Below are 27643 nucleotides of genomic sequence, written 5' to 3' on the forward strand. Positions count from 1 at the left end.
AAATGTCTCAATAAAGTTTGAGTTCAACATATTGCCAAGAAAAAGTGGAATTAACCAACCCAACAGTTTAAACTGAATTACACAACTATTTCATGAAAAAAATTCATTATTTCTAAATCAGGAAGTGTTTGTGCATCAGAGCTCAACTCCAAAAACTAAAACATGAGAGATGATCTGTTTTACAGATATATTCTGTTGTCAGACTGGAAGCATTCAAGAAATCTGTTCCACACAAAACCTGACCAGTCAAAAAGAGACAAATCCAAAAGTCTCTCCTAAAAAGAAAAAACTGGACTTAACAAGCCATAAGTTAACTGAAGTGCTCCAACATTATCTACAGTCTGCAGAAAAGGAGAAGGACCTGTAGATCAACCCTTTGATCACCTCCACAACACAGCTAGAAGACAATATTTAAAGTAAAATCACGTATATTAGGTCCAATTAAGACAAATAAGCCTTGTAGAGAACGTAACATCATTCACAACTAAGTCATGTATAACCATGATCCAGGATGTCTAACAAAACGGTTGATTGGTTGGCTAAAGCACATTAAGCTACAACTAATAGATTAAAGTGTATTCAAAGTGTGCACTTAAAATGAGACTACAACATAAAGATTAAGATAAAAGACATATTTGTCTGGATCAAAAGCTAAGTTTTTCTATTTTTCTATTTCTGAATAACTACTTTGACAATAAGTAGATTTGGTTGGAATACTGGAGAAAAGATCAAAATTTCATTAAAGAAAGAAAACTTTAAACTAAAGTCGGATTAGGTTAAAAAAAAAATCTCAATACTTTGTCTTTTTTTTACATCTTATTTTTAAGGTTTGATTTTCATATTATTCTATTATATCAATTATAACATTGTATTCTGCATTGTTTAATGTTGTGTAGTTTTTGTTTTAAATGTATCTTGCTTGAACTTTTCTTTTATTGTTCTGCGTCCTATTGCATTGTTTTCTTTTATTCTGTAAAGCTCTTAAGCATAATTAAACCAACTACCATCAGTAGCTTCATCTTCACCAACTGCACCATCATCGGTATCTGTATCCTCCTCATCCTCGTCATCCTCCTGGTTCTCAGGTGTCTGCAGGTTCTGTTTGTCCTCGACAGGCTCCTCTACTGGTCCGTGGGAGACATTGTCGATATCTGTCATGTGACCAGATCAGATATATACGATTTTGTCTAAACTTTACGAGCCAAACACATGTTCAGAACAGTGTAAGAGTCCAAAGGATGGCAGGTTCCTTCACAAAGTGGCTACTGTGGCAAAGTGCGCAGTGAGACAGTCACCTCGAGCATTCATGTTCGGTGTTGTCATTCGATCACCAGAAGTCAATCAGTGACCAAAAAGCTCTTTTTCCCCCAGAAGAAGAAAAACAAAGCGGTGGACAGTTTGGCAACCATGGAAACAACACAGATTATCCAGAAAGCCCAACAAGCCCCTTTCAGACCCGACAGAATGCCACCATGTTCCTGAGACAACCTGTCTCCTGTGAAACAGCCACACGCAGTGTGTGCAGAAACAATCCTGCCATTCAAAAGTCACATGTTTGAAGCCTCGTACAGCCTGGCATTGATTCTGGGGGCTTTTTAAAAAATTTTTGACATAGTGGCCACAGCTAAAATTACAGGAAATGCTTGAGCTTAGAAAGACTTTACCCATACACAATCATCATAAAATAAACTGCTTTAAGAAGGTGCTCTATGTAAGAATTGGCCACCTGTCAAACTCATACTCCAAACCCATTGGGGGCAGCATATCGCCACTCACAAAGAGCTGTCTCCAGCAGTGGAAAGCAACAGCCATGTTAACTCTTATTTTACTTCTATTTATATCACTTGTTTTCTTTGCCACTGAACGTGGCTTCTTGCTGCGGTGGGTGGTGGAGGTGGTGATAATGGTGGTTGCTTGCCAAGAGCTTCAGCCATCATTGTGTTTACTGTTCCATTCATTGACTAACTGGGGGCGGTACCTTCAACATGATTGGCAAAAGGTCAGAATACGCCCTCAGGGCAGCGCTATTTCTTCATCCTCTCATGTTGGACTGAAGGCAGAGTGGACGCTACAGTGACTCACTATCGCCCTTGCAGGTACAAAGTGGTATTATGAGACAGGACGGGCCGGGGCTAACTGGTTAGCATGCTAACTTCAGTAGATATCTCTGCAACACAATACATAGACGCCTTTGACATAATGTCCAAATTGTTATTTCTTCACATTCTGTTGATAATTTTAGCTAATTTTTGAATGTTTTAAATTCTTACATATAGCACCTTTAAATATTTTTTTTCTGAGTGACTTTAACACTAAAACTGGGAAATTACTCCGTTTACCCCAATTTGAGCCATAAGCCAATAAAAACCGAAAAATGTCAACGAGCCGCACCAGGTATTTGGTATTTTCAGCCAGAGAATTATTTTAAACCTCATGCACTACGAGGCCAAAAACGTGCAAGTTGTCGGCGTATGTACTGGGTGAGTATTTCATTGGAATGAATGGGATGTCATCTTGGAAAAACGAGTCCAGTTCTCTCAATACATTCATGGCACAGCCAGGTGTCCTGTCCAAATGTCCCTCAACAAGACACCTGTATGCAGTGTGTGTGATTACACAGGATGACCCAGGATTTTAATTTAATTACATTTCAATGTCAACACCTATTGAATAATTGTACTTATGCACATTACATACAGTTTATACAAATCAGCCCAGCTTGCGCCGGCTTGATCTCTTCACACTCCCTGCACTTCTGCATACATAATGCACATTTGAACGCCATACACATTTTAGCTGAATGACGGATTGCTGGACTGTTATATTATTGGCCAACATGTCTTATCTAGATATTTTGGGTCCCTTATCAAAAATTCTTGTTTAAGCTACATGTTGATGTTAAATATCACACAATATATTTGAACTGAAATATCAAGTATTGATATGGGCCTGAAAAATCCAGCATTGGTCGGGCTCTATGTTTATATAATATACATATTCATGTATATTTTTAATGTATTTAACCTATTTTTATTGCATTGACACCCGGTCAAAAACAAATTCTTGTAAAGTAAGTAAATAAAGTTTGTAATTATAATTCTAAACTGAAAGATTTGTTTCTTTTTTTCTCAAATTTCATAATATTTGAGTACCTCTGTTTAGGTGGATTGTGTTGTAACACTGCCAGTGTTGCCAGTGTGACTGTGTTGAGGTTTCTGAATATAAATCAAAAAATGATCTTGGCAGAAATGTGCGTAATTAACATACTGAGTGCTGATGTGGACAATTCAATTATTGTGTATTCTGAAATCAGAAAAATCTCTCAACTGAAAGTGAATCAACATCACATGTCCCCTCAAACTATCAGAGGTCACCTGAGGGCCGGACATCAAACTACCATAAACAAGACCAAAACAGAAGAAGAGCCAGACTTGATGGACAGAAAGACAGATGAACAAAGAGAGAGAAAAAGGGCAGCGAGCAACAGGGAGTCATGTGGTCGTCATGCAGGAAGTTGTCATGCATCATTAGTGGAAGATGAGAAAGTGAAGTTAGCACCACGGAGAAACAGCGGCGGGGGGGACGTTTGTCCCAGAGCAGACCAGAGACGTGTGGACTCACCCAGACTGTTGTTTTCTTTAATGCTTTTCTCTTGTAGCTGCTCTAACCGCACTGTAAACAACAACAACAACAGCAGAGAGAAGCGTTGACTGACAGAAGACCCAGCCAAGACTCCGCATTGGTCAAAGACCTGTTTGAAACCTGCTACTGGTTGCTATGGCAACTTGTGTTAACCAGGAAGTTAAAGTGATTGGCTTGCAAGGTGCAGTGTGTTAGCTTGTTAAAAGTGAGGGCAGGACTCTGCGTGTGTGTGTGTGTGTGTGTGTGTGTGTGTGTGTGTGTACCCTGCAGGGCGGCAAGCCTCTCATTGGTGAAGTCATTGTCGGCCTGCAGAGCTTCGATGCGAGCCTGGAGAACCTGCTCCTTCTCCTCCATCTCCTCGATCCGCAGCTCCAACTCTCTCTTCTCCGTTGCTCCCCGCTGGGTCAGCTCCTCCTGCCGGCCCTCCGCCGCCTGGAGCAGGAGAGGAGGAGAGAGGGGAAGGGAGGGAGGTTGGGAAGGAGCGGATAAGGGGGTGAGAAGGGTGAGGGAAGAGGACAAAGAAAGGAAAGTGGGACAGAGCAGAAAGATTATTATATTATTATTATTATTTTGTTTCAAACAATCTGCAAAACTACATACATTCAGTATTGAATAAAGTATTATTGCAGGAAGTTAACTCTATGTCATTTCAAGTAATAACACACTCGTACCTTAATTTTGTCAGTGAGCTCTTTGATCTCGTTGACGGCAGCGTTGTACTTGTTGGCAAGTTCCCTCAGCTCATCCTGGCCCCTCTCAGACATCTCCTTCAGATGGGTGCACTCATCCTCTGTGTTACTGAGCGAGCGCTGCAGAACAGCAGGAAGAACAACTGTTTGGTTTCGCCAACACAACAGCGCCATGCCTCAAAATTACAAATAATCATTACGGAGTGTGTGATGCATGTGTGTCCTACCTCCACCTCTGACAGCTTCCTGACCACCTCGATCTTCTCCTGCAGGACTCTCCTCAGTGACTCCTTCGCCGTCGTCTCATAGTTGTGTTTGTCCTCCTGGAGAGCCAAGAGCTCCTTACGGATCCCCTCCTCCGTCTGAGACTGAGGAGAAGGAGGAGGAGAAGTGGATGAAATATTTGATCTAATTTCAGTCTATTTATTGCAGGAGAATGTGTATTTTCTGTCATGACATATTCTGACAGAACTGCATGCGTGTGTGTGTGTGTGTGTGTGTGTGTGTGTGTGTGTGTGTGTATGTGTTACCTTAGAATAAGCCTGTAGCTGGCTGCCCATCACCTCCAGTCTGGAGAGTAAACGGTCTTCATCAATCAGAGCCTGATGGAGAAATACAATCAGTTTACAGCAGTGTTGGACATATCGGCTCGATTCATATGTGCATGATCGAAAGAACATTAACTGATGGATTAGTTATTATTACTTATTACAACCATTTGTTTGCTTTACAGATACACTAAAAACAAAATTCCCATTCCCAAAATAACCACTTTTATTTTGATTTTAAAAATTACATCACTGAAGAGACAAACTGTTGAACTGAAAAAGGAGCAAAATCACCTGAGTAACACCTCAGAGGATGTATGATGACATTTTTATTGTGTTACAGTGCAGGGCTGAAGTATGATAAAGGTGTTTCCTACCTGCCAGCTGCTCTCTGAGGCCTCCTGAGTGGTGGCTAACAGACGCTGCAGAGTGGCTAGCTTCTGCTCCAACATCTGCTCTCTGTGTAAGGCCTCCTGACAGAGAGAGGAAGCAAGAAAGACAGACAAACGAGAGAGAGAGAGCAAGGGAGGAATGAGGCAGGTAATCAATGACTCAAATAAGAACATTAAATCAAGAGGAACAAAAGCAACAGGATCATTTACAGTAAAGAGAACAAGATTTTTAGTTTTATTCTACAAATGTTCTTCTGTAGGGGGCAGGCAAGTTTTATAAACCTAAACTAAACCATGAGTGGAACACAGGAAAGATTAACTGGCACTTCTTTTACATGTTCTTCTTCTTCTAATAATAATAATTTATACCTACTTCTCAGTTTTAAATGTTTTCTGTGCTTTTTTTTCTTTACAAGGAATTTCGTGTGTTCTCATCTCCTGTAATGAATCTGATTGTTGATGTTTTTTATATTTTTATTGGATGCTAAACGCTTTTTGGCGATTTAATCAAGTCAGTTTCTGTGTTGACACCGATCATGTTCACAGTGGTGAAGGTTATTTGATTTATGTGATGAAAAACTTCACACAAATTAAAAAAAAAAAAAGTTACTGCTTCATTATTTTGTAGTGTAGCTCTGCAGAATGACCAATAGGTGTCAGTGCATTACCTGTAGATACTGGGAGAGCTGGAACAGTTCCTGAGAATACATACTGGGAGTGTTGGCTGCAACCTAGAAAACACACACACACAAACACAAACACACCAAGGTAACATATTGACAGTTGTATAGAGTTCAATCAGCCTTGAGTTTAAATTGAAACAGATGAAAAATACACAAAGGTAAAAAGCTCAAGCTGTACATACATATACACACACAACACACACACAGAGGTCAGTGACTCATACAGTCTTCATATTACAGAAACAAAGGGCAGGGAAGAAATACATACACACATTTAAAACACATGTGCGCAGTGTACAAGTATGTGTTATCAGAAAACTCAGTAATAACTGGGATTAACCCTGATCCTACACTAAATTCAGAGGCCTAAAAAACAACATCAGATATACATTATTATCAATGGTCAAACTGGTGGACCAGTGAGCCAGTTGTAAAGGACTACATAACAGTCATCTGTCCCGAGCACATGTCAATCTTACAACAGTAGTTCAAGCACTCAACTCCACTAAAACCACTAAAACTTTTATTTACATTTCAAGTTGTGTATGGATTAAACAAGAAGAGTTGCAAAATGTGTTTATTAGTAAGCTTTTGATTCCAAGAAGCAGGTTTATTTTTGAAACATTTCCCCTTTTCTTCTAGTCTTTATGCTAAGCTAAGCATGTCCTGACTCCAGCTCTGTGCTTAAGACACAGACAGCAATATTCACCTGAACTATGTGGTGAAACTAAACGACATCTAATCTTGTCCAAAAACACCACACATTCTTTATGTGCATCTAGTACATTTCCAGCGTAAGTCAATGTGACAGCCTGGGAGTGTGCGTGTCTGTGGAGACCTGGGAGGCGTAGGGATCTTGCTGTAGGACACTTAATTATGTTAGAGAAGTAGTTCAAATCTAATCACAGCTCCTCCCTGCCACACACACACACACACACACAGAGTCATGTTTCCATCACTTCCGAGGACATTACATTGACTTACATTCATTTCCTGGAGACTTATCCTAACCTTAACCACCACATGTCTAACCATAAACTTACCTAAACTTTAAACCTTTGAGTATTTATCCTAAAATGAATGATTTGCGTTAAGAGGACTTGCTTTTTGTCCCCATACGGAAGGCAAGTCCCCAAAACATAACTGTGTAAACAGATTTACGTCCCCACAACATGAGGAATACTTGGACCACACACACACACACACCCCATCAGCTCCAGCCTACATTCCTCAGACAGGTTACACGAGGCCTGTTGTCGGAGCGAGACACGGAACAGGACGAGGCATTAGAGGAAGCTAACATGATAGTAGTGTGTGGTACGACGCGGTATGTGTTATGGCATGGTAGGGTTTTGCATTGCAGAATTAAAATACCATAGTATAGTATTGTCAGCTGTGTGTTATGAGTGAAACAAGTCCACTGGAAGGACTGGGGCAGGTCTAAGTATGATGTGGTATACGGTCTATAATATGGTGTATGATTTTGGTATGTAGCATAAAAAGGGCTAAATAGAAGGGCTGAACAATCGCCATAAAATATCTAATAGAGGTGAAAGTGGATGTGGCTATGCTCTTCACACTTTAGGTGCTAATGAGAAAGATACAGGTGTCAAGCTGTCACACCTTACATGAGTCTGTGTATCCTTGAGGTTAAACTAACTTGTTGAATATATTTCCTTCCTCATTAAATATTTGCAAAGCAGATTTTTGAATATCTTAAATCTTGCATTGTTTACTTTACATCCATGTTAAATGACACATCCCTCATGAAATACATTCATCCGTGATATAAAGAAAACAGGGAGCCACTTGTGAAAACATTGCTCCGTAGCGCTACTGGTAGTAGAAAACCTCTAATAGCTGCATCAAAGCTAACGGGAGAGTGAGGAAATGTCAGTCATGAAGTCTGCGCTCACACAGTAGAGGTCCAATTAGAGCAAACAAATGAAAACAACTGTGTGGGTGAACCGTGGCTGTGCTGGGGCTTTAAACCTTGTTAAGACAGTATTTGTACTAATGTAGGCCATTATCAAAATTGCAGCTCCTATGGTTGTTCAAAAAAAACTAGAAATACCGCCTCGCAGTTGTTTCCCTCCACCAACCAGTCAATTTTCAATTTACATCCATGTCTGTCCAGACTCATATAATAATATTGGTAAGAGGAGTACGGAGGACTGATAGAGAGCTTCATCACATGGTGCAACAATAATCACCTGAAGCTAAATATCAGCAAAACCAATGAGCTTGTGTTGGACTAACAGAGAAACAGGAGGCCCCTTGTCCTGCTTCTCATCCAGGGAGAGGAAGTGAAGAGGGTGAACTCATACAAGCACCATCTTCATCCCGTCAGCACCGAAGATCTAAACAATCACCAGAGTTTCACGGTGGGAACCAAGATTAACAATTCAGTATCCGACCAAATGTGAAACATGGTCACAATCTCCCCTTCTATTCTTTTGACCTTTGGGATATTAAATGTCATCATGCATCATTTTTATCCTATCAGACATTTGTGTGAAACTTTGTCATAATTAATGTATGAATTCTTGAGTCCAAGTGGACGTTTGTGCTAAATTTGAAGAAATTCCCTCAAGGCGTTACTGCATTCACGGATGGACGGACAACCCGAAAACATAATGCTTCCAGACACAGCTGTCGCCAGCGCGGAGGCATAAGAAAGGCATGGTTTGGTATGGTCTATCATACGGTATACAGTATGATATATTAAGGTATGTGGTGTAGTTGAAATGATATGTGTCCACAGGTTCTGCCAACCTCAAAGCAGCCGGATTTCAACCTACAGAGAGCATCAGATCTCCTGTTCCTGCAGTATCATCATTCAGTTTCAGCTCTGGATAGAGAACGAGACGAATGACCGAAATATTACACTGTTTTTAACTTTGGTGAACAAACATTTAAATAGTTTTGAAGACACTCAAAGGCACAGAGCACTCAGAGTGAACAGTGGGGGGAAAAAAACTTTGCCCTGATCCACATGAAAGACGTCTGTAGTGCAGCAGGAGAAACTAGCAGCGATCCCTGCATTCCTCTATCAGCTGACTACTCCACTCTGTCTGTGTATGTGTGTTAGATATTACACACATAAGTAGTAATTACACTTACACACAGAGACACACACACACACACACAAACACTCAGCTCCATCAATGAGTTGCATGCATACATGTAAATCTGAGACCGAGACAAACAACTTGCACGTGTGGGACAGGACATTAAAGCATCAAAAAAACAACACATATTTCTTCTTACCTTGTCTACAGGTAGTGGTAACGGAGCCTGGATGACACTGAAAGAAGAAGAAGAGAGGAGAAAACTGTTTGTCACCATGGAAACAGCAGGGAGGGAAGACACATGGAGTAACCACGGCGACAGAAGAGAAAAAAAAAAAAAATGTTCTTGAGACAAAAAAAGGTCTTTTGACATCCTTTTTCACCTCCTCTTTAAACACAAGCCTCATCTCAGCAGCACATCAAAACAGTCTGTACAACAGTTGATGTGAAAAATCAAACCTCCACTTCCTCGGCTCCGCGTTGCTTTGAGGACTTTTTAAAATACCTGCGAGGGTTAATTTAGAGCTGTAACTAATGATTATTTTACATGATCAAATATTAACTTAATCAGATTTTTTTTCTTTTAGCCGATTGATTAAAAGACTATTTACATTCCAGGATCAATATCAGCTTAAACTAGAGCCTCAAAAACACTAACACACACTGAGGGAGTGTCAGTTCTCAAGTAGCTGTCATGTTCCTCTTGATATTTTGTAGTAGTGTGATTTTACAACTATTTTAAGACTAAGCTTCACTGAGTTTAACAACAGCTCACACAGAGTCATTCTGCTGCTTATCATGTGCAGACCTGGTAGTGTGGTTGGCAACTAGTTTCAGTCTCAGTTTCAGTCACAATGTTCAGCTTTACATACAAAACATTTTACATAATACAAAATGAAGTTATTGGTAGATTAAAGGTGCAGAATTTTTGTTTAAAACATTAAAAACATAACAAAAATTGTCAACAGAATGTGAAGAAATAATAGTTTTGACGTTATGTGAAAGACGTCTATGTATTGTGCTGCAGAGATATCTACTGAAGTTAGCATGCTAACCAGCTAGCTCCTGCCCTTCCTGTCTCGTAATACCACTTTATACCACAGGGGCGATAGTGAGTCACTGTAACCTCGTCACTCCAAAATGAGAGGATGAAGAGGTTTCGTTGTAGGACTGTTAATATGTCACTTTATTAAGTTTCAATATTTTTAAAGTGAGAAAGTAACCATTTAGATTCCCAATATGTGGTCAGTTTTGGAAATTTGCGCCGACGTTGTCGTCAGGAGATACTGCTGCTGTAGCCGCTGGCCGGGTGAGACAACTGGTCATCTCAGCTGCATGATCCGATGGACTGATCTGTGCAGCTCTTCGGTAATTTACCGCTGGCTCTAATGTCTCTGTAGCATTTTGATATCTTGACGACGCCACAGCACAGATTCACTGTAAACAGTAAGCTTTACGCAATATTCAGTGAGTGATAATTCTATGAGTGGTGGTGGGGTGATGCATTGGGGGGGCGGTGCTTTCTGATGATATGCTGCCCCCTATTTGTTTGGTGCAGGTGGCCACCTTTAACCTGTGGCTACTAAATTTCAGTAGATTGTCGATTCAGGGTGTAAAGATTAATAAATACATATGACACAGCAGAATACAAGAGTCATAGAATCATTATATCGATTTAAGGTTGCAGATCTGAACCAAATTCAGAGAAATCTGCCATAATTTGATACTATTTGTGCTGTTGAACCACAGGCCAGGTGTGTTACAGTATATGACAATAGAGGTTGTTCTGGTTTTTCTCCCTTAGATTAGCTCAAACTATGTGTCCAACCTTGTGGCCACCTTCAGTTTCTGCCCTGCAGAAACACGACCTCTGCCATGTGGAGATGATATTTATCCAAAGTACCGGATCTTACAGCAGCACAAGGTCATACAGATTTGTTTTAGTGGGGGGGTGAAGACCATTCAAAATGTATGTGGAAAAAGCCAGTAGTTCAGTAATGAAGGTAAACTTGACTCTGGATAAAATATAACCAGAGTCTGTTAATGTGTAACTACAAACCAACAGGAAAGGTGGAGACAGCAACGGTTCCTGAGACAACGGAGGACATAACACAACCCGCTTTTAGTAAATCTATGATACAAATGTACTATGTTTTACTCTACACGAGATAAGAGTGTACCAGGTTTCCAACAATATACTTGTTACGCTGCTTGTTAATAATGATGTCAACTGTTATAGTATAAGAGTAACAGTGTGCAGACTACACTCTCAGACAATGACGAGTGACGATTCAACAATAATCTTGATTAACAAAAGTCACAGAAGTACTATTAAACTACATTTCACAAAATAACACACTATACATAAAATTACAAAACATTATAAGCATATAACAACCATAATTCTCCATGTATGTAGGTATAAATGAAACAAAGTTTAAAATTTACTGCTTGTCTTGGCTCCTTAAGACTTCATTTTTTTAAAAATTTTTTTAACTATTTTTGGAAGTTATGTTACTGATTTACATATTACTAAGGTCTTTACTGGTTAAGACATTCCTTTAGCTTTAATGATGCAACCAGATTTAGTAAAGCTGCTAGTTACTAAATACTTAGAGACGACTTAACGCAGTGATGGATTTACAAATAGCTGGTGCAACCCAATCCTGGTTATAATGTCACATAATGTTTCTGCTTGAGGAGAGCACAACAGAGAGACCGAGACAAATAAGACAAAAGAATAAAAAATATTTGCTAGAAATAAACCTCGGCAGTTCTTAATAATTAAAAAAGGCAGCAATGTAGACGGAGAATAAAAGGTTTGGGGAGGGAAGAGTCCTTTAATTGGTAATTGCTGTTTTGCACTCAAGGCCAAAGCTTAAGTAAACCAGACTGAAGGCACTTGAAAAGATAAGCTAATAATTTAAAAGACTTCTGAAAGATCGGGATTTCTGCTGCTGCAGTGTTGTCCTCGTTAAGTGTGACAAACAACTTCCGGAGGCACATCATCCATCACTGTAAACACCAGAGACTTTCTGTTTTATCGTGTTTTCATTACGCTGAGTTGAATGTTTTCATATCAAAGCTCCGCCGCCTGTCGATCACCTGACGCCCCGGGAACAAACAAGCAAGTCTCCTCCAAGAAAAAAATCTTCCTAAATATTTCATCTTACAATCTTCTCTTGTGTCTCACGCAGTATAAGACCGTGTATCTTTTATCTTGTCTTTTTAATAACTCTCTGTGAGCTGTGGTGGAAGATAATTTCAAGCTACATTTAACACGGTAAATGAATAAATGTTACAAAAATCATAATAGCGAAAGGAGTTATTAAAAGCTGGACAGAAGCAAAGGAAAAGTGTCTGTAACTTTGAATAATTTTGAAGAACACAACTACAGATGGTGTAAGACATGAACATCTAATTTTGAATGTTATGAGGGGGGTTTTCTAGAGATAATTAAATAAATTCCAGCAATTCCGCACTTAGTTTGCAGCATTTTTGCTCCAACTTCTTTCTGAAGAAGACTCATTTGTCTTTAACGACTCAATTTTTACTGTGCGGTTCCAACACTTTATGTTTCTGCAACAGTCATTCAGCCGCAGCGGTCCGTCACACTTAAATTTTCATCACCACTGTGCATAATACTGTCTTATTTATCTCTACTTGCCAGCAGCGTTTCTGTTGCTCAAACAGCATCATCACAGCTGGAGGCCCTCCATTCATTAGCTGTGGTTAGCTAATGTTCATATGTGTAAAACTGCTGTAGAGACATTTCACGTGCTTTAGAATATTAATAATCGTTTTGATGTGGAGGCGGCGGTAGCCCTTTATGGTGAAGACACCTCAAGAAGTGCTGACGATGCCAGTGAGCTGAGGTGTGGATGTATCCCTAGCAGATGGTTCAATATGAATCCAGACTCAAGTGGATTTTTATTATGTTTATTATTATAGCTCTGATACAAAAATGATAGATGCGTTTATAACGATACAGTACACTCAAAGCTAATTTGCTACAGTTTGATGCAGCTGCAATTTAATGTTGATAATTGCCAGGTTTAAATGGGATTGGATTTTTGTTTGTTAGTGAATCAAATAGCTCTTTTCAACTGTAGGAACTTAACTGGAGCTTTTAACATAAACTGAACTTGTGAGGCTTGTTGAGTCTGCTCTGTATTTTACAAACAGGGATGTATCAGATACACAACATTAAACAAGATTAAGAGCCTACAGCTATACTAATGGCTTCTCAGGCCCAGCTGTGCTTTGAGCTAACAGATCTTAGTTTAGCATGTTAGCATGCAAACATTTGCTAATTTTCACAAAACATGAACTATAGCTGAGGCAGAAAAGAATGTCAGTTTTGTAGGTATTTGATCATAAACCAAATTATTGGACAAATTAAAATTCTGTCCTGATGATGGTGCTACAAAAAGTCAGGAGATCACCAGAGTTATTAGGATTAATCCTCTGGAGACCATGAATGTTTGTACCAAATTTAAGATGTTTCAGTCTGGACCAAAGGCGGTGGACTGGACAACATTGCCATCTGTAGCAACTAGAGGGACTAAAAAGGCAACAGCGGAACCGATCTCTTCATTTTCAGCCGTTCAAAACACCAACAGAGAGGATAGTGATCTCAGGTTGTGCAACAATTTCCACATACTGGTTCATCTGCTAAGTTAGCCAATATTGTCAAAAGTTCCCTTAATAAAGTTTATAACAAAATAGATTTAGACATTTTTTCAGTTATTGTTGTTCGGAGGTTGGTTTAAAAGACAAATTAGTTTTTATTACATCTCTGATAAAGCCTGGTGAAGAAGTGTGGATCAGAAAACATGAGCCACTATTAACTTTCAGCTGTTGGGAGTAAAAGTAGTTTTGGTTGATGATCAAAAAGAAGATCGTGATGGAGCCGAGCACAGGTGAAGTGGTAAAGGAGGCTCAAACATCAAAAAGTGAAGTTCCACAGCAGGTGTTTTACAGCGGGCTCCGTCCACATCAAGAGAATCACTCGTTTTCAATCATCATCAAACACTCACTGCAGAGATCAGACCCGCACTGCTCCACAACAACACATTTTTTAAAAAAGATGGGAAAAATCCACAGCATTACATGACCTAAATTCACAGCTCTTCAACTATGGCTCACAAGAACATCAAGTCTGCCCACACACACACACACACACACACATACACACACACACACAAAGTACAGCCAGTCCACAGGAATCAGTCATCCACATCAGATTCAGCTGTGTGTGTTTTGCATGCGGTCCAGCAGACACTGATGATGGAAAACACTGGCAGTAGTTTCCATCTGTGCACCGCTCAGATATTTCTACCACTCAATAGGTTTTACAATCACACCACAACATAGACCCGTCCTGAAGTACATTTCGACCTGTCCTGCATACAGCTGGGCATCAAATAAATCTTTTTGGCGCTGACCGAAATATGGTACGTCGATAAAAATCAAAAACAAAATTACATTCAAACCCTTTAAAGTTCTTGTGTGAATGCTTGTGTTTACACATTTAACATTTATTTTGTTAAATGAAGAAACGCTTTGGAGAAAACTGTCTCTATTTCTCAAGAAAGACACAACTTATTTTGGTACCAATATCAGTGCTGAAACCATTGCTCAACCAATCAGTCAATCAAGAGATAAGCAATCAATTTCAAACAAGCAGCTAGAGATGTCACGAGTCAACTGAGGCTCACCGTTGGGGCCGATGTAGATATATTTTAATAGGCCGCTGCTGTCCTGCCTACAGTGCATGTCTGCATTAGAGTGCAGCCCCTCAGTTCAGCCTCGGTCTGAAACAGGATGTTTTAGTTCCTGTCTCTTTAAGATCCCCCCTCATGATGAGCCCATTCTGTTCATGTTGGTTAGCTTCCAGTAGCCGCAACCCTCAGCAGACCCACAACGTTTCTGGAGGCTACATACACAAACAATGGTGGTAGTGTTGTTAGTAGTAGTAGTAGTAGTAGTAGTAGTAGTAGTAGTAGTAGTAGTATTTTTCTTCTTCTTTAATCAATATGGAAACTTCTGAAATCCATCCCTACATGTTCGAGCCCAAATCCAATCCAAAATATGCAAGTGGTCAATGAGAACGACCTTAGTAACCTCCAAATTTTTACAGAAGGTTCCTTGCTCACTCAGACTGGCCTGTTTGAAAATCAATACTCTTCTGTTTCTCATATACGGTTATTAAAAGGACAAACCCGACAGTCATCTGATCGTACAACAAGAAATCAGCTGCGCCGGTTGTTGTCCACCAACCGTCAACCGCTTTAGACTTCCATCTTTATTTTATGACTGGATGTAGATCACTCGGTGCCCTTTATAGAGATACAATAAACTGTTAAATCTTCACATAGTGTTGTAACACTTATCTAAGGTCATAGTAGTCATTAGCTGTAAAGCTCAATAACGAATCAGCAGCATGTGCCGGTCTGATGAGGACCATCTGAGTGTAAAAACACCGGTTCAGGTTCTGGACAGCAGAGACGTTACCTGTCAAGTCTTCTTCCTGTGTGTATGTATGTGTCAGCTTGTGATCCGCCAAAAGGACAAAGTTCACAGTTCAGCCTCTCTCTCTCTCTCTCTCTCTCTCTCTTTCTCTCTCTGTCTCTCTCTGTCTCTCTCTCTCTCTCTCAGCCTGACTCTGCTGCTCCCGTGAGAAAACAGATCCTTCCCTCTTACTTCATTTTCTCTTCCAGTGTCAGAGCGAGCAGCTGATTCCTCTCTACTTTTCCACAACGTGAGTTAAGTCATCCCAATAACACAAACTTTCTTTCTTTCTTTCTACTCTGTGCTCCTCCCCTCCTCTGAACAAAACAGCTGATTTTTCTTCCTTGAACTTGTGCAAGATTCTGTAGCTCCACCCCTCCTGGCACTCACAGTGAGGAAACAAACTCTCCTCTCTACTGCAGCCATGGTTCTTCACTATGTTTATGGTCTGTGAGAGACTACAGGTGCATTAGTGAACTGACCTGGCACTGAACGAGCGGTCGGATCTATAATTTCAGAGCAATGGTTCTGAAAACGAAACGTCCACGTTAACCACCGAACCGTGAGTGTGTGTGACAGGGTGTGTGTTTTAAAGAAATATGGCAGGTGATAACAGACTGATAAGAGAAACAAAGAACCATACTCACCACCAATACGGCGACTGGAGATAAACAATGGTGGTTCAACCTTTAACAATTTGGAGGTTTTACATCTACTGACTGTCTGACTTCATTATGTCAGATGAGTCATATTTACACCTGTTAGGACCATTTTCACAACACATAACAGGAAGTTGCATGTTTTCTGAGCAGAATCTGCAACTTGTGAGACATAATCAATATAGCAAAGTTTAATTTACTACTTGCTCTAACTTCTGATTTGCATGTTTTTTGTCTTGTTCTCCATGTTCTCGTCTCCGTGTCCCTACGTGAGTATTAATGTTAAAGAATGACTTCACACTGAGTAACAGAAAGAAAAAAAAACGTGGTTTTCAAAACTTTCTGGCCACACCCCAAATCAGTGATGTCACAGCAGGTGTTTTGCATTAGATGGAGAAGTATGGGTTTGGATGGAGATTTTCTTTCTTTTTTTTTTTTTTTTTTTTAATCTGGTGCCGCCTATTTTACATAAATCTAAAGGAACTATCTGCAAGGAGCTCAGACTGCAGCTTTTTAAAAGATACTGCAACTGGCTGCTTGTTTTGCAGAGCAGAGTGTTTCCTAAAGTTGAAAAAAAGTTGAACTTTTCAGAAAAGTTCAAAGATTTTCACGTTGGCACCTGCGGTTGTAACCAAAAGTAACGATTGACTCAAGTTTTAAAAGGACACAGATTTTGTCCGACGTATAAAAGCAGGTGTTTTGCTCACACAAAGAGGACCACTGAATCAAACTGTATTTGGCAGACTTCCAAACGGCTAATGCTAACACCGGGGAGCAGAAACATTCTTCAGCTATTAATAATTCTGGTTTAGCTTCACATTACTCTCTCCCCGGCTGTACTTAATGAGACACAGAGCCGCATACACTTAAATACAATAATGAGTAGAGCTGTCCTAGATCGAGGAACAAGTCCCTTTCTGAAATTTGACCTGTTAGAGAAAGTAATTGGTGGAAGGCATCACTGGTGTATAAGCCTATGAAGATGGAAATTAGAGCTGCAACGATTAGTCGAGATTCACAGAAAATTAATCTGCAACTATTTTGATTTTTTTTAAAAACAGAAATGCCAAAATCTATGCTGGTTGAAGCTTCTCAAATTTGAGGATTTTAAGTTTTTCTGTGTCTTACATGACAGTGAACTCAACATCTTTGGTTGTTCAACTGTTGATTTGACAAAACAAGACATTTGCGGGGGTCAAACAGGTTCTAACAGGCTTTTTTCACCATTTTCTGAAATTTTATAGACAAGCAATTAATTGATTAATTGAAAAAAATAATCAGATTAATCGCTAATGAAAACAATCATCAGTTGCAACCAAAGTGCAATTTCCTTCACACTGTCCCAAGTAGGAATGTTTATGATTAATTATTGATCAATTACTATATTAGAATCCATATATTAATGAATATTAGCTATAAATAAGCACATTTGGGCATCTGTCAGGTGTTTTCAGTCGCTGGTCTTTGAATTTCCACACAGTTTGAGTAACGTGACACCAGCGTTAAAACGGTGTTTTTTAAGGTGATGATGATGATGTGTTGGAGGTTTTAGTTGCTATGAGCTGAAGTATGAGTCAACCCCTCTTCATGACAGCTGCTGATTAGTCGGCCATTCCTCTCATCAACAACAAACATTTTGTAAAACTCATCTGTCAAATTGTTTATCAACAAGTTGTTGCAAACGACAGCAAGTCTGTTGTCAGCTCATTTGGTTTTTCTACTTGATGTAAACATTTGTAAGCATAACAAATTTCCAAGGTTATTTCTGGCTGATCATTTATTTGAAATATGTTGGTTTTTTTACCGGTGGTGTTGACTGCGCCTGTGATAAATGATGCAGGAACAGATGTCTTTTAAAAATTAAAAGCAGTGCTTTATTAGTACCTCTCTTGATTTATTACCAAGACATAAAATAATTTCTGAGCACCTGCAGTCACAGTTGTAAATTAGTGCTGATTACTGAAACATTTATTTTTGCTACTATTGAAAACAAGTTTGTGTAAATTTCTAAAAAGGGGATATATGCTCACTTAAGTTTAAAGTTTTTAGAACTACACAGACATTTTGCCCCAGAGCTTAGATTCAACCAGAGACAGAATTTACTTACATGATGAGCTTGAGGTGAGCTAATGCGTTTTTCTTAAACATGTAAATGGCCATTGAGTTTTGAGGAATCAACTCTTCATATGCCAACACAGACAGCAGAACCAGTAGACTTTATTCCAGTCAGCAGGTCACAATGCTTATCGGTGATTTCCAGACAGAAAGCTGGACAGCAGGGCAGCAGATGGCACTGCCCACCGTGGCACTGTGCCCCGGCATCACACACACACACACACACACACACGCAGATTCCACATGGTATCTACAGTAGCCAATCACACACACACACACGGGACTCCAAGTACAGTAGGAAGCTCCATACTGGGTTAACTGCTGGTCTGCTAAAACCCATTTAACTGTGCACACACACACACACAAAATGTTTGTGGTACTATTATTAATATATAATCAACAAAACATCATTCATTCTCCAACCCTCAGCATGAATCTGTGTAAACGTCAAATGACCACTTGACCAAAAACATATTTTTTTCAAAGGTTGTCAAAAAGAAACACCGACACACACTTACACACAAACACGCACCATTTCTCTCACAGCTTCTTAGCAGAATGGCTGTCCTCATCAACAACTAGACTGACACTAATCACATCACTATGCAAGCAGAAATTTGGTGTGTGTGTGTGTGTGTGTGTGTGTGTGTGTGTGTGTGTGTGTGTGTGTGTGTGTAAAAGCATCATTTACAACAATCAGAGAATCATCCGTCAGCCATCAGTAATTGATTAATTCTGTCTGATGATAATGTTGCAGTAACAAATTGCTATCTTTCATTGTGGCCGTCTAACCATGGAGAAAGTTTAGTTACAATATGTGATACCCAGACAATTTGTGAGTGCTTAATATGAAAGCGTCATGGATCAGTGTTAACCAATGAGAATGCTTACTCGCTTCGTCGGCGTGCCTCCATCCCATCAGGTAGGAAGAGTTTGATTGTTGACACGATGCAGCCATGGGTGACTGGAGACACAGACAGACAACCACCACGTATGTTAATGTACAACTCATTAAAGTTTACATCATGTCAACTCATCAACTGGAGAAGATTGTTTACAAGAAGTTCTGCATCATCGGTGAACATGGACGATGTGGAGAGCAGTCCTGCACATCACTATCATTCACATGAAAAAAGTTCATGAACTGCAGCCGTCCTTGAACCTTTCATATTGACATAGTGACTCAGGTTACAGCTAGTGTTAGTCCCCGACTGTTGTGATGCTGATATGGGGGTGCAAAACCTACACATCTGGTGTAATGATTTCACAATTATTCCAATGATTGCGATAATCAACAGAAACACACAGGGAGTAACTGTGTGCATGGCTGCTGCCTTAATCCTCCCCTTCACCAAGTTTCCTGTTTACCCTTTAATGTTACATTTATTTGGCATTTGTCCAAAGTGACTTTCATTTTTTCCAACACACACACACACACACACACACACACACACACACACTGGGATTACAGGTCAAAGTCTTGCCAAAGGACACTTTGGAGGGGTTTGATCCCTGACCCATCGACAGCCAGTCAATGGCCGACCCGCCCTACGTCCGCCCACCACCTTCCACCTCAGACTAGCATCTTGTTTATGGGGTGGTAAGAAAAAATTAAACATGTTTGAAAACTGTTATAGTGTCTGGCACAGCTCACAACAAGGTCAGGAGTTATCCAAGAACAGCTCCAACAAGACTATCCATCATATCATGAATGGCATAAACAAGAAATCCATGCCAACTGAAGAGTTTTGTTGAAAGGATCTAAAAAAAAAAATCACCCCAACAGTTGTATATAATCTGTCCTGAGCTTTAAATAACCACAGCAGTGGGGATTTATCTAGATGGGACAACACATCATCCATCAGGCTTCATGGAACTCTTACTGAGGATATTAGCTAGAATTTGAATTAATCCGGTGTTTATTTTATGTGATGTAATTCTGTGTAATTCTAAATAAAACTATGTTGTATGTTTAGTGATGTGATGTGTTTGGCACCGCCGGTGCAGAGTGGAGTCTTTATGAAGCAATGATCTTCACAGATGAACCTGTGACAGTAGCCTCATATGAATGAAGGTCCAATGCAGGTTAAACTGGCTGCTGGGTTTCCAGAATGAAAGTGCTATTAGTGGAGCTGAAAATTTGACCTCAATATCTGCTCTGCACTGTGTATGTGTACAATATGTAGTCTATGACCTTAACAAAATGTGCCCTGAGGTACCCTGGAGGGTTAGTCAAGTGTAATTATGTCAAAGCTGTATTTGTGCATTATCAACTATACTGGTATTAAAGGAAAGAAAAACCTGTTCCTGCTCTACCTCACCGTAACCTACTTCCTTTGGTTCTTGTTATTCTGCATGTCACTCAGCATTATACACAATTTTTCCAGTATAAAAAGTGTTTGTACTTAAATTACTGGACTTGTAGTACTTGTAGCTGTGTGTAAATATATCGGGCATATGCATGTACCTTTACGTGTGTTCTCAGTGACATCGACGCCAAACTGGATGATGTCTCCGGAGAGGACCTCACAGGGCGGACTCTCCTCTGAGCCACGACTCAACCTCTGGCTGTTGATGAACGTCCCGTTGCTGCTTTTAGTGTCCTGCAGGTAGAACTGAGAGAGAACACAGAGCAGGTGAGAACCATAAAACAATGTAAGACTGTTATAATCTATCATGAAGGACACTGACAGAAGAGAGGCACAAAATGTTAAACAGGATGGTAGTAAACATTCAGCTGCACCTTATAATGAAATTTCACAACCGCCAATAGTCATTTTCAAATTCTATACATCATACTAGTGCTTATACCATTTGACTGCAGCCAAAAGCTGCCATACCCATACCCATCCGATATACTCGGACAACGATACTGTCATGTATCTATATATCTTAATATAGCAACTGCAACACGTTCACAGAAGCAGCGTCAGCCCTCTTAGCATGCTAACATTAGCTAATATCACTGATCACAAAGTCATTACTTTGCAAGTTTAGGAGCCTTTTCCTAACGTGAGGCCAGGTTCTTGAACGTCACGCTGGGAACGCTGCTGCAATGTATTGGTGAAACTGATGGCTTTATGATGAATCTACTGGACTGCTGTATTGGATTCTTGCATTGCCTACTGAAGATCCTTGTACAGTGAACAATAAATAGACTGTAAAGCCTGAAGAATACAGTTTATTACTATTTACAGCCTGTCTAGTATAGGCTAGTATAGGTATTTTGATCATAAACCAAAGTCCTGGCCACATTTTTACCTGATGATGGTTTAAATGGTAAAGTTAGGGGTTCACTGTCAGTAGATTTCATCCTCTGGGAAATATGAATGTCTTCATGGCAATCCATCTGATAGTTGTGAGGCTATTTCAGTCTGGACCAAAGTGGTCGCTGGCGTAGCTAAAAAAAGCACCTACACATTGATGGTATACTAGTGTTTCTTAGGTCAGGACTCCGAGGGTCCATAAACCAGCGTGTAGGCCAAAAACAGCTCATTCATTCATTAGAACATCCATCCCTAAATTCAATTTTTTCAATTCAATTTTATTTATATAGCACCAAATCACAACAAAAGTCATCTCAGGGCACTTTTAAGATGGAGCAGGTCAAGACTGCACTCTTTAATTTACAGAGAGAGAGACCCAACAATTCCCCCATGAGCAAGCACTTGGCGACAGCGGTAAGGAAAAACTCCCCTTTAACGGGAAGAAACCTCAAGCAGAACCCGGCTCTAGGTGGGCGGCCATCTGCTTTGAATCTTTAAATCTGTAGAACTGTTCAATAGACTTTATGATGATGATATCACGTAAAATAAATAAATACATAAATAAAACTTTTCTAGGCTCTGGTGAAGTTTCCCTTATGGTTGAAAATTCAACCATGTCTCTTTCATTCAAGACATCGTGTCAGTCATCCTGTCAAAACACATCTTGAATAATTGTGGTCGATGAAGAAAATGCCTCCTGTTGCAGTACTGCGGTTGGCCAACGGGAAAAACTGACAACAACACTGACTGACACGCTATCCGCTCTATAAATGTACCCGATGCACCAACATACAGTCGATGAAGCAGTTATTTGTAATTTTTGGCTTGGATAGTTTTATGAATTTGTGCCTCCATTTACAACAAACTCATTAATTCTCTCCTCCCATCAGCACTTAAGACTGCATGACAAGTTGTTCATAATTGTATCCTGAGGCTATAATGTAGTTCCACAGCCCGGAAATATACAAAAGACACTAACAACACCGTAACTTTTCACATCATTTACAAGCACTTAGACACAGTCGCACAGCGTGAATCCACAACGATGACAACATCGACCGCAACAGTACACCACAAACTGCGAGAATCACGGCAACAACCCCGTTTCATTCACACATCATTCAGCAAACACATGTGGAAGTCAATTATATAAACACGACACAGACGAGGGAAGTAAAGTATAAACACACACATGCAGATGTCAAGACAGGAAACTGAACACACACACGCACACTTACACACACACACCTGACATTAAAAAAAAGCATGTGTACAGAGAAACAAGTATTAAAAGCTAACATACAAACATAAACCTAATGCAATGACACACAGAGACGCAGTAAGATATAAAATTACACAACACACACACACACACAGTTTAAGCGATCTGATCTGGATGCCTGAGGCCTGTCTGTCGTTCCAGGAGTTTCATTCATCAGCTCTCAGCTCTCCATCATGACTGAAAACCATTGTCGATCTACCAGAGAGAGACACACACACACAGATCGAGCGCTGGAGAGAGGAAGGAGGGACTGAAGGAAGAAAAAGCAAAACAAAGAGACAGCGAGAGAGAGAGAGAGAGAGAAAGACGCACTTAACTGACTGACTGGTTTACTGACTTCACTGTTTATCTAACTGCAGTGTGCTACGAAAAGCTACCGATTCACAGCTCATGATAGCTTACCCCCCCCTACACACACACACATACACACACACAAACACACATTGACAGTTACCTCCTGTCCCCATGGTAACCCAGAGACAGGGAGGGAGGGACCTAACTATAGAGCTTTTCACCCAGCAACAACACACACACATACACACACACACTATGCGTCACATACCTCACATATGGCTCGCACTTATACCTAGTGTGTCTCACATACACACACACACACAAAGAAAAGATGACGTCATCGACCTGAGCAGGCGACTGCTGGTTTAGTCTCGGTCCAGTGAAAGTTGTCCGTCTGTCATTCATCTCTGAAACATCATACACCTTATTTCTATTAAACCGTTTGACATGTTGACTTTTTCTTGATTTACGGCATCGCTAGTAACATGTCACACAGTCTATAAGTAATAATCGACTGACAACAGCAGTGAAACGGTGAGTAAAGCAGCGCTAAAGCCATGTACGGATAGATACCAGCGCTACGTGAAAAAAAAACACAACCCAACAACCTCACTTCTTTGGATGGGACCATTTAAACAAGTCTGTTTACATGCCAATGATTGTAAGAATGTAAACTTGTAGTTGATAAAACCATGAATAAACACCAGCATGGTCCTTTAACAAAGTGACAATGACTGGTTAATTGTGGAATGTGCTGGCTGATAAGACCTGTGGGTAAAAAGCTTACTATGAGGACTACAGAGAAGTTCCCAGAGTTGTTTTGTGATCGAAGACAGCGTTTCATCTCCCTAACATTTTTTAACCCCTAAACCTTTTTTTTTTTTGAAACATACAGGAAGTTCCTTTCATTTCCACAAACAAGCTGTGGGTTTATGCTGAATCACAGTTGCTTCATTTCCTCATTTACCAGACTTAGAAGGCTGACTAAAACATAATTTTGAGGCAACACGGTGCATCATTTTCTCACGCTGCTGTAAATCCACCAGTCACACCAGCAGTCAACCTGCAGTACAGCCTCATATCCTCCTCTGTTCTAAACACCCCGTAATGACTGACTGCTAACTTAAAACTTGTGTGAACTAATGAAGACAGGCAGATTTATTGGTTAGGCTGAATTGTAACCAAGCCACTAGACCAGTTGACTGTTTTTTTTTTTAAATGCTAAACGGAAAGTGAGCTCACCTGAAATGTTGTAATAATCTCTCACTGCACAGGAAAAGTGTGTGAACACAACCACAGTGCGTTCAGTGGGTGAAAGCTGGTCTGTAAACTGTTTATAATGGACAGTTTGGGTAAAATATTACTGTTGACCTTCATTTTATTTAAACCCAGAGGTTTGTTTCCAACCTGTTAAGCAGGATGTGGTCTGCCCAGACAGGCTATGTTCATAACAGAGGGTTTTTTTTTTTTTTTTTAAACCAACCAGATCCAAACTGGGCCCAAAGAACAGTCAACAATCACAGAACTGAGGATGATTTAACATGATCCAAAATGTTGTCGACCCAAGCAGACCCCAAAAAAAAGAGAGAACAGCCTGATGCTCTGCTACATAAGCAGCCAGGGTGGAAAAGAGAAGCGATACGTGTCATTTTAACATGCACGTTTTCCCTGCACAGTTTCATCTCACCTCAAGAAGAAGAAAAAAAAAATCTTTCCTCATGTTGATGTGATCAAAGCTCATAGAAAGTCTGCTTGGTTGCGTGTCAGTGACTGGGAACTGTGTGGACCTGCAAAGACCACTATTTTGTACGCTCCATTACTTTATTTCAGACGTGACTGCTGCAAAATGTCTCAACACAGCAACAGTCATCTGTGGCCGGTTGTTTTGAATGTCAAGCAGAAAAAAACTAGTAAAGGTAGTTGGCTTTTGAACTTAAAGCTCAAAGTCTGCTTGTGTGAGTCTGATCTTCTCACATATTTACTGGTCTTTCTGTCTGCTGCTGCCTCAGTGCATCACTTTTGCTTTCCTTCTCGTAGCTCTAATCCATCTGTGTTTTTGCCTCTGTGTGTGTTCATCCCACTGATTCTCCTACTACATCCATTAGTGATTAATCTCCATCACCATTAACAGTTATGTAACAACAAGCACAGGTTTCCTACCGTCCGGGCGTCCGTTGGTTTCAGGTTTGTATGAAAATCTAAATGTTGCTTAAGTTTACATTATGCTGGCGTGACAATGTCCATGAATTTAAATGGTCTGATGGTGTGATGCGTTCAAATGCTGGTGAGAGACTTTCAAACCCTCAAGATCAACAAAAAAATGGCTCTGAAAAAGGGAGATAATTTGTCCAATCTATACACGGATGCATCACTTTTCATACCAAGCCTTTCCACATCCACTTTCAACCAACTTTCACCACCACCACCGACATTCCTTGCTCTGCTTCCACCCACTAACCGAACATTTCTCGGGGAAACACTGCATCCCTTTATCCCTCTCTGTCGTCCTCCTCCTCCTCTCGTTCTCTCTCTCTCTCTCTCTCCTCCCTCATTAGTGTCAGCTGTGAATGTGAATGCCATGTAATTGTGTTTGGATTTTAATTTGCCCTCAGCCTCCAAAAACAGTGCAAACCATCATCTAGCAGCCAACAGGCATGACAACCACTTAACCAGTCAGCAGGTCAACACATGACACCAGTTTGGTTGGACACTGCACACACATACACATACACATACACACATACACACACACGCACGCAGATGTGTTAATAAACAGATAGTAGCAGTCAGCTGACAGATAAAGTCAGCCTGTATTTATCGAGTCCCGCAGAATCACTCGAAAGAACATGGAAAGTTAACTACGACTAAAAATACTTCCACCTCAGAGTAGAGCTCTAGCGACTTACATCTAGTCTCTGCAAGAGTTTACATCACTTAGAATAAAATTTAAATGAATGACGTCTTAGTTTTTTCCTGAGTACTTGTGTTATAAAGTCAACGCATTCATAAGACTGTTAACTGATATTCATGACCGTTGCACTTTTTTGTGAGTTTTTTTTCTCTTAATGACGCCAGTAGACTTCAATCCTGCATTATATCATCAGCTGTTTAGCCAGCGAACCTTTTTATTCATAACAAGTATATTAAATTTTAATGTAACTTGGTGACAGTAATAAAAACGCCGATGTGTTGATGTTGGATGGTCCTGATCTTTGCATCTATAACCACTTACATGTGATGTGTGCGTTTTTGATTAAGTGATTTCATTTCGTCCTCCTCTGTGCTTGGAGTGTTGATATGATGTTGAGTGATAATAACATAGATTTATATTTCTAACCACATTAGTGGCAGGCCAGTTATTTTACATGCATAGTGTTGGAGCTTTTATGTGCAGTAAACACAGTTACAGTTTTGAGGGATCCAAATCATGATTCTAGGTTTATTTTTCTTGCTACCAATCATACATTAATAGCAAAAAAAACTTGTTTAGAACAGTATCGTGGAATATCATCATCATCGGTTACAAAAAGCTTTAATCAAGTTCATCTTTGAAGAGTCATGAACCTCTTAAGAATGTTCTACATCTTGTATTTCCACATAATCTAAATGTGGTACATATTTGTGTCCTTTCCACCTGCTGGGAACATGTCAGAACAGCTCTGCAGCTTTCCTACATATAGAGATAGTTATAGGAAGTAGAACCAAACATCTGTCACTCCTTGAATCTTCAGCCAGATAGGACAGATCTCTTACTGTGAGGGTCTTGATAAATATATTCCCATGTTCCCTGAACTCTCATAGCCATGATAAAAAACGATGAAGCAACTATGTAAAACCAAAAAAAAAGGAAGAAAGAAGACACTGAGGCTCAAATGGAGTTAGTAGATAGTAGTAATAGAAAAGTAGATACATACTGCATATGAACAAAATACTGATATATCACCCCAGTATCACCCATATTACCTGAACTATCCACCATTTAACAAGTCTGAAAATATCTGTTTGCTGTTTGCATTATGTGTGGTTTTATGTAGTTTGTAAAAAGTAAATCATTTATTTTGAAGATTAAAATTGAAGAAGCCTTATTACATTATTATAATTATTTTTTGGCTTAGTTTGTTAGCTAAAAAACATGTTGATGTTATAAATAGCAGCAAAAGGGGAAGCAAACAATAAAGCAGCAGGAATTAGGTAAACAGAAACTGTAGGAAAAGTACTGGTGTGGTACAGATAACATACTACAGGAATACTGGAGAGTAATGTAGTACAATATAGAATATAATCTATAAGTGTACAGATCAAAGAGCAACTAAGTTAAAATAAGAAGTCACTGCCCCAGAGGTCAAGTGGAAGATCAAACGGCAAACAAAGAAGAAGCCGTTAACAGTTAGTGACAGTAAAAACATGAAGAGGCTCCTTCATGGGGCTGCAGGTCAAAGGATTGGTCACAACACAGGACTGGAACTAAGGCGTGAGATTTTCTCCTTAT

At 39.9% G+C, this 27643-nt stretch overlaps 1 protein-coding gene across 11 annotated transcripts in view; it reads right to left on the minus strand.

The window, feature by feature from the left end:
- Positions 1-27643, minus strand: part of slmapa (sarcolemma associated protein a) — a 67379-nt gene that overhangs the window by 23189 nt on the left and 16547 nt on the right. For 5 of the 11 annotated variants that reach the window (XR_010928105.1, XM_067586358.1, XM_067586360.1 and 2 more), the window contains 11 exons: positions 20780-20927; positions 19204-19276; positions 9225-9261; positions 5940-6002; positions 5257-5352; positions 4862-4933; positions 4559-4699; positions 4314-4451; positions 3906-4074; positions 3622-3672; positions 1005-1151 (listed from right to left, as the gene is read on the minus strand). Coding sequence is in view for 10 of the 11 variants with exons in the window: in XM_067586358.1 (XP_067442459.1) it covers positions 1005-1151; positions 3622-3672; positions 3906-4074; positions 4314-4451; positions 4559-4699; positions 4862-4933; positions 5257-5352; positions 5940-6002; positions 9225-9261; positions 19204-19276; positions 20780-20927 (1135 nt within the window). In the remaining variant the exon portion in view is untranslated. Of the gene's footprint in view, positions 1-1004; positions 1152-3621; positions 3673-3905; positions 4075-4313; positions 4452-4558; positions 4700-4861; positions 4934-5256; positions 5353-5939; positions 6003-9224; positions 9262-15541; positions 15582-19203; positions 19277-20779; positions 20928-27643 lie in introns of those variants that run through there. The other 6 variants (XM_067586363.1, XM_067586364.1, XM_067586362.1 and 3 more) reach the window with 3 other exon arrangements.

Source organism: Thunnus thynnus, chromosome 4 (assembly GCF_963924715.1).
Source record: "Thunnus thynnus chromosome 4, fThuThy2.1, whole genome shotgun sequence".
In the NCBI taxonomy this organism is placed as follows: Eukaryota; Metazoa; Chordata; class Actinopteri; order Scombriformes; family Scombridae; genus Thunnus; species Thunnus thynnus.